We start from the raw sequence: 8,045 nt of genomic DNA, 5'->3' as shown, positions 1-8,045 counted from the left end.
ATCTGCCGAATGGCCCATGTTATTACCTGGTACTCTCTCTCCGTTGCCGAATTCTTCTCCGCGCCTATTAGCGTTCGGTTGGCGTAAGCGACCACTCGCTCGCCCTCATCCGTGTCCTGCGTCAGTACTGCACTCACGCCGTAGACGCTGGCATCTGTTTGCAGCACAAACTCCCACCGTCCACTCGCAGCCGTCCACTCCCACTATGTTCCTTTTCGTATGAGATCGTTCAACGGCCTTGCGATCCCATCGAAATCAGGGACGAATCGCCGATTCCACGAAGCCATCCCGATGAATTGCCGTACCCCTTTCACGTTTGTCGGGGGCATTTGTCTGTTTTTATTCTTAAGGTTCTTTCAAATTTGGCGTATGCTCCTCCTTCGTGTGTCCGATCACTATAATGTCATCTTGATACGCAAATGCGTGCGGAGCCATGTCCGGGCCTATGACCTGGTCTAAAGCCCTTTGAAATAATGCCGAGGCCGAGTGTAGTCCGAATGGCATCACCTTCCACTGGTACAGACCTTTCCTGGTACCGTAAAGGCCGTATACTTCCTGCTCTCTTCCTCCAGTGGATTTGCCAATAGCCATCCTTCAGGTCGAAGCTGCTGAAAAATTTTGCCTCCCTCAATTGTTCCAATATGAAGTTTATCCTTGGCATAGGGTATGCATCTTTTCCACGCACATCCTCCACTGACCCGTCTTTTTCCTCACCATGACAATGGGTGAGCTGTAGGCGCTGTTAGACGGCTCGATGCATCCCTTCTGCAGCAGCTCTTCCAATTTTTCATTGATTTCCCCATGTATTTTGAGGTTTTTGGGGTAATATCTTTGTTTTATTGGGATGTCGTCCTTCATTGTGATTTTATGCTGGGTTATGTTTGAACAACCCTTCTGGTTTGTGAACGCCGCCAGCACTTCTTCGATGACCTTTTTTTCCCGCTCGCTCTCCCATTCTTCCGAGGGTCCAGCTATGGCTATGGACAGCCTACCCTCCAAGCATCCTCTCCATCTTTCTCTTCTCGGGATCGGGACTTGGTGGCCTGCGCAGTTTATTGTTGTGCCGAATTCTGCGAGGAAATCCCATCCAAGCACCGCGCTGTCTCCCATGCATGGCAACACTAACATATTCAACTCCTTTTTCTTGTTGCCAAAGCTTACAGTTGTTAGGAGTACCATTTGAGTCTCGGTGTGGCTGCAGTTGGCCAACTTTACTCGTCTCCTTATTGCTTTCCGTTCTCTGGCGATTCCCGGGTTCTCTGCTAGCTCTTCTGAAATGAAGCTAGCCGTTGCACCGGTGTCTATCATGGCCCTTACTTCTGCACCTCCGACCTTGATGACTGCCGCCAACTGCTGATCTTCTCCTGTTAATCCTCGAACTAATTCTGAGAGGCAGCACGTTCGGCTGCCTTTGGCTTTGGCTTGCTGCCCATCGTTTACTCGGCTGCTGCTGCCTTGGGCCTGTCCAGTACCCTTGCTGGCTCGGCTGCTGTTGCAGTGGCATTCGGCGTTGCCTGGGCCTGTCCAGTACCCTTGCTGGCTCGGCTGCTGTTGCAGTGGCATTCGGCGTTGCTCCTCCGGCTGCCATCTCTGCCCCCACCCCTGTTCTGGGGGCTCTGTTGCTCCGGTGGCTTCTGGTGCCGTTCTTCTTTTGGCCTCCCTCGGTCTATCGTGGCGGCTTGCCTGTTAAAAACCTCTTCTTCCAAGGCCAGCTCCTCGAATTCCTCGGCCAGACCCATCACCTCCTCGAGCGATGCGCATGCATGGCCTCATGAACATTTTCATGCGCGGCATGCAGTTCTCCACTAGCCTTTCAATGACCTCCTTCGTGGACTTTCCTAAAGGCTTCATTAGCGTCCTCGTTGCTCTTTCCGCTGCCGAACCTTGTCTGCCAGTTTCTCAAAGTACCCTTTTGGTAGGAAAAAGACCTCGAAGCTCCTTCTGAACTCCTTCCATGTGGTCCACTCCTCATCGTTGATTAAGAACCACTTTAGCGCTCTGCCCTGGAGTAGTTCTGGCATCGCCCGCGGAATTGTGTTATATCCATCCCGTATGTTTTGGCAGACCATGCTACTCGGTCCACGAACTCAAGAGGATCTCCCGCTCCGTCGAATCGGAACGATCGTTCTCGGACGTGTTTCGCCACCTTCGCATAGTCCACCTGTACCGGGACTGGCTTCCGCACTTGTGGCTCCATGCTCCTTATGCTTTTCATTTCTGACACTGCCAGACTTTGAATGAGCTTTTCCGACTCGCTCACTGCTCTCTGCCTTGGCGTGGACCTCTGCGCGGATTTTTCCTCGAATCCACGCGCGACCACCATCAGTCGTCGTCCTTCGTCTTGTCGACGCACCTTGCAAGTGCCCTCATGATCTCAACGGTTCCATCCGCTGGGCTCTCTGCACCGAGCTCTCTGCACACTTCGCACAACCCCTCTTTGCGAAGCACGTAAATCCAATTTTTCTTCCCCATCTTGAAGCTGTGTTACTCCTAGACTCTAAAGCAATCACGTAGTTTGGGCGCCACGTGTAACGAACTGTTTTTGCTAATGTTTTGTTCGCAACAATTGCCGCGACTAGCTCACAGAGTTTGGGGTACGTTCCAACGAATTTATGGATTCGACGTTTAAAACAAATCCCTTTTATTATGCTAAGTTTACAAAAAGGGTGAATCTCACCGGCCGCTTGGCTCAAACGACCGAACGCTCTTCTGCTGCCGCTGCTAGCTCGTCATCGCTGCTGCTCCCTCGTCGTCGCCGCTTCTGTTGCTGCTCTTCCGTTGCTGCTCTTCCTTTTGCGGGTGCCGTGGACCTTCGGTATCTTCGGCTCACCGTGGATGCCCTTTCGCCGTGGCCGGCACCTAATCCGTGTTAACAGGCCGATCGGCTCACCTCCCAGGCATGAAGCAGCTAGCAATCTGCTTCGTTGTGCCCACGATTGATAGGGCTCGCATATGCGAATTAAATTTATCCGAAAGCTCGCGAAGCCTCGTCGCCGATGCGGATTCTACAGCCCTCAGATGCATTATCTCATTAATATGAGCTTGAAAAATAAGCCTGCGATTACTAAACCTTTTGTTTAGCAGCTTCAATGCGACGTCATAATTTTTGTCCGTGAGCTCCAACGATCGAACAGTCTCCAAGGCAGATTCACGAAGGGTGGACCACAGCCGTTGGATGGATGAATCGTGCCTCCCTCGCCGCATCGATGAAGTTGACGCTGAGATCGCTCCTGAGTTCTGCAACATCCAGCTCGCACAATATTTCGCGCTAATATTTCGCGCACAAATCACAAACGGAATAATGTTTTTTAATTTCTTTATTTGGTTATGTTTATATATTTTAAGCCGCTCAGCTCAAATTTTCAACGGAAAATAATTTAACAAATTGCAAGATAGCGGGCGACGCGATCATAAATATAAAAGAAAGCGACGTTACGAATTCAATAAATTATTGCCGGTGAAACTTCTTTCCGGCGGCTGCTTGACCCGACAATAACGTTAGATGAGAAATGAGAAGTTATATTTGAATAAGCTAACTAAGAATGTGTGGAAGTTGGTATGAGTGTATGGGTATGCTAATGTCATTCTTATAGGAATATTGCACAGTCATTAATTGCACTGTGATTGGTTCTGTGGGTGTGTTGTCGCTTTTAGAAGTGTCGTTTTAGCCGGGCGACAGTATAGTGTCGCTGTCGCCGAGTGTGGTTCGGTGTTAAGGCTTCCCACAAGCCGCCAAAGTGGTGAGAACGGGGAGGGATAAACTCCCACTCAATGGATTTTGGAAGGCAAAAATCCAAGACAGCTCTCTGGTGCTCGTCTCTAAGAAATAGTCTCTTTAATTCGCTCAACTGATTTTTGGCTCCAACGAAATTTGTGGCGTTGTCGGACTAAATCTGTCGAGTCTTCTTCCTGATAGAAATAAACCTTCTCAGTGCATGCAGAAAGGCGGCGGTGGACAGATCCCTCACCAGCTCTAAATGGACGGCCTTTGTCGTGAAACAAATGAAGACGCTAATGTAACATTTTATGGGAGCCTTGTTGCGAACCTCCGACTTATAGAAGAAAGGACCGCAAAAATCGATGCCGGTTACATCGAAGACTTGATAACCTTCCACTCTCCTTCGGAAGATCGCCCAATACATGCTCCAACAAACGAGGTTTCATCCGAAAGCATCTTACACATTTATTTGTCGCCTTGAGCACAGTTTCTCCCCCCAATCAGCCAATACTGAGAACCTATCATCGCCAATAACGATCGAGGTCCAGCGTGCAGGTTGCGCTCATGAAAGCTAAGGATAATGCTTCGCGTTACCGGATGGCTCCTGGGCAAAATTACTGGGTGACGAGCATCGTAATCCAACGATGAATTCTTAAGACGCCCGTCTACTCGAAGCAATCCAATCTGATCCAAAAAGGGGAACAACGGAGCTAGCGAACTGGAGGAGGCAACCATTCCCTTTGTCTGCAACGTGCTTACTTCATCACCCAAATGAGCGCACTGAACTGCCCACAAAAGCATGAGAGTCCCCGCCTTGAGATCATGAACGGTAATTCCTTTATGCCGAACCCGTCTGCCAAACTTATAGACGTAAGCAAACACTCGCTGAAGAGCTGGAAAGGAGTTCACGTACTTACATGTCGCCACGATGTCTGAATATGGCGACTTCACTAATAAAACTGAAGGGCGAAGCTCTAACGCTGGCTTCTCGACTACTACCGTCACAGGCCAGTGCTCCTGTGTCTTTAACAGATAGGGCGGACCCTGACACCATAACGTGGATCCGATCAACTCAGTAGGAAGGGCTCGACGAGACAAGATATCTGCTGGATTTTCCAACGTAGGCACATATCGCCACTCCGTGGAACTTGTCAGATTTTGGATGGTTGACACGCGGTTAGCTACAAAAACATTAAACCTGGCAGGCTCACCTCGAATCTACGATAACACGGTTGAAGAGTCGCACCAACAAAAATACTTTTCTCTGTAAACGCCTAGACTATGAACCTCTGCCATCATTCACGCCAACAACTCAGCTCCAGCCAGCTACAACTTCGGCACAGTTAACGTCTTAAGAGGCTATACTCGAAATTTCGCACATAGAAGGCGGCTCTCAGCCCCTGGCGACCTGAAAACTATGTAGACACATGCTCCGTAGGCTTCAATGCTGGCGTCACAAAATCCATGAATCTCCACAAGTGCTCCAGACGTAAGTGCCAGCTGAGGAAATTCTGTACGGTGGGTGTGACTGAAGCTCCGGCAGATCTCTTGCCACTCGGTGTAAAAACCCTGAGGTAAGCTTTCATACCAAGAAAGATGCTCTCAGCACAGCTTCTGCAAGAATATTTTTGCTTTTGTAACCTCTGGACCAACAAGGCCCAGCGGATCGTATAACCGCGCTATTGATGACAGGACAGAACGTCCAGACGGCTTCCAAGTGGACTGAAGAGAAGAAAACGAAAGCAGCAGCTGATCTGTGGAAGGATCCCAAGCCAATCCTAACGTTTTCGTGAAGTTGCTGTCATCATCAAAAGTTAGATAAGACTCCCGATCCTCTTTATGCACGCCGTCTAACACGGTAGGGATATTGGAGCACCATTTCTGTAGCTGAAATTCGCCCTTGGACAAAAGCGCTGAAATCTGCCCTAAAATGCCAACAACCTCCTACTTGGAGCTGCCACCAGAAATGAGATCATCAACGTAAAAATCTCGAAGCAAGATTTCGGATCCCACTGTAAAGTCTTCCACCTCGTCCTTAGTCAATTGGTGCATTGCTCGCACGGATAGATAGGACGCAGACTTTGTTCCATATGTAACAGTGTCCAATCTATATGTTTGTAGCTCCTCCAGAGGGGAATCTCGCCACAGAATGCACTGCAAGAAGCTGTCAGACGACACCATCCTCACACAACGGTACATCTTACAAATGTCGCCAGTCAGCGCTACCGGATGCGAACGAAAGCTCAGCAGGATGCGAAAAAGCTTAGGTTGGATGACCGGCCCAGCCATTAATATGTCATTCAAAGAATAACCGGAGGTGGTAACAGCGGAACCGTCGAACACCACTCTAAGTTTCGTCGTGGTGCTGTCCTTCTTTAGCACACAGTGATATGGCAGAAAATATTTGCAATCTCGATGCAACTCCGGCGGAACTAGGGACATATGACCTAGGTTAGGATACTCCTTTATGAAGGCCGAATACTGAGTGCGCAGTTCGGGCTGATGAGACAGTTTCCTCTCCAACGACTGAAAGCGACGTAGAGCCTGTGAGTACGAATCATCCAATAAACCGGAGTTGTGTTTAATTGGTATTCTGACTGTATAGACACCACCTTCTAACCGCACGAAGTTTTTAACAAAGTGACCCTCGCAATCTTCTTCCTTTGACGCCTTCACAATCGGATCGGTGCAGGTTTTCACTTCCCAGAACTGTCGAAGAAGTTGATAGAGCCGCTCATCTAAAGGCCCCTTTGGGCAGATCAGTCCCGACCGCTCAGCAGCCATGAGAACCTTGCCATTGTCAGGGCCTCCGCCTCCACAAACAACCCAACCAGTTACTTGCGCCGAGTAGTCAGAGCATTGGGATTACAAGCTGACTTGCACAGAAAACCCATCAGTGGAAAACCCTGCGTCACCTATGCCGGATACAGAAACCGGAGACCTTATCTTCCGAAGCTGCAGCTGGTTCGCCAGCTTTGAGGTGACTAGATGCACCTGCGAACCAGAATCGAGCAGCGCTCGGCTGGGCAGTAGAACTCCGGAGCGGTTCCTGACCAAAAGATTGGTAGTGGCTAGCAGCACCACATCGCCAAAACGATCCTTGGCTACAAGAGAATTGACGGGAGCGGACGCTGACCGAGAAACAGCGTCGCTAGATGCAGAAACCTCGGAAGAGGAGTGTTGGCCTTTAGCTGGCGAATTTCCACCAAAATGCATCAAACTATGATGCCTGCGTCCACAAGCACGGCAGCTTGACGAATTGCAATGCCGAGATAGGTGCCCAGCTCCAAGGCTCTTCCGGCATAAATCCAATCGCCTAACTTTGCCTAAATGATCCTCAGGCGACAAGCTTAAAAACCTTGGGCAGGAGTTTATTATGTGAGAATGGCCATCACAAATCATGCATGCGGACGAGTTGGTAATCACAAATTGTCTTTATATGTATGCGAGCTCACACATTAACATACACGGTTTCATGTGTGTGCGTTGGGCTTCGTTTTGAAGCCAGCTAAAATTGTTGATTTTTGTAACTTTTCTGGCATGCTACCCTAAGAAAAATGGGGTATACATTATACGACTAATAATGAAAATAATATGTTTTATATTTTAATATATATTTGTTATATTTGTTATGGAATATAATTAAGTGGTAGCTGTAAAATGTTTTTCATAATTATTCAGAAGTTTTTCCGAATTAAAATCTATATATCAAGGTATATTTCAGTCGATTGCTTTTAAGTTGTTGTAGTTCTGCAAGCTGATGATGTTCCATACCCTTCCTAAATATGTATAAAAAGTATTAAAAGTTTAAATCATATAATATATTATATAATCAAATTTGTTATAGTTAAATAATAATGAATTTTTTTGGGGTACCATGCCTGAAAAGTTACAAAAATCAACAATTATAGCTGGCTTTAAAACGTGTATGTGAATATGCGCATAAATATAAAGATCAGTTTAACCGCAGAAGAACCTTCTTGATGATGCGATTCTCTGCGACTGTACTAAAAAAATTCAATGAGATTATGAGCGTAAGATGGACACCAGGCACACGTCATCTTTCAAAATACGTGTGCCCTTGCAGATGTTCAAGACGATCTGTTCCGCCAGCTTTTGGCCAGAGAACATTTTCGTCCAAGAACATCAACCAAGTACGGTGAAAAAAAATATAACCAAACCTGTGGGTGTAAAACTCCCACATGTTAAGGCCACTGATCAACCTTCCACCTCATCTTCCTCAATCTCAAAAAACTAATGTCTTCATTAACACTTACCTATCAGAATACAAGAGGGTTACGTAGTAAACTTCCCAAACTGTATTCTG

At 47.7% G+C, this 8,045-nt stretch overlaps 1 protein-coding gene across 1 annotated transcript; it reads right to left on the bottom strand.

Moving 5' to 3' along the window:
• Window positions 1–5,662: 5,662 nt before the first annotated feature.
• LOC123258177 lies at window positions 5,663–6,502 on the bottom strand. Its single transcript, XM_044718053.1, has one exon. It carries the CDS (start codon window positions 6,500–6,502, stop codon window positions 5,663–5,665), a length of 840 nt encoding a protein of 279 aa, XP_044573988.1.
• Between the last annotated feature and the right edge of the window lie 1,543 nt (window positions 6,503–8,045).

The sequence above is a fragment of the Drosophila ananassae genome (assembly GCF_017639315.1).
Source record: "Drosophila ananassae strain 14024-0371.13 chromosome Y unlocalized genomic scaffold, ASM1763931v2 tig00000097, whole genome shotgun sequence".
NCBI classification, from domain to species: domain Eukaryota; kingdom Metazoa; phylum Arthropoda; class Insecta; order Diptera; family Drosophilidae; genus Drosophila; species Drosophila ananassae.
The sequence above is the reverse complement of the archived record's forward strand: the minus strand, read 5'-3'. Positions and strand labels throughout refer to the sequence as shown.

Bases quoted from the DNA above. Each gene is read 5' to 3' on its own strand.
- LOC123258177 (XM_044718053.1), bottom strand. From the start codon at position 6,502: ATGGCTGCTGAGCGGTCGGGACTGATCTGCCCAAAGGGGCCTTTAGAT.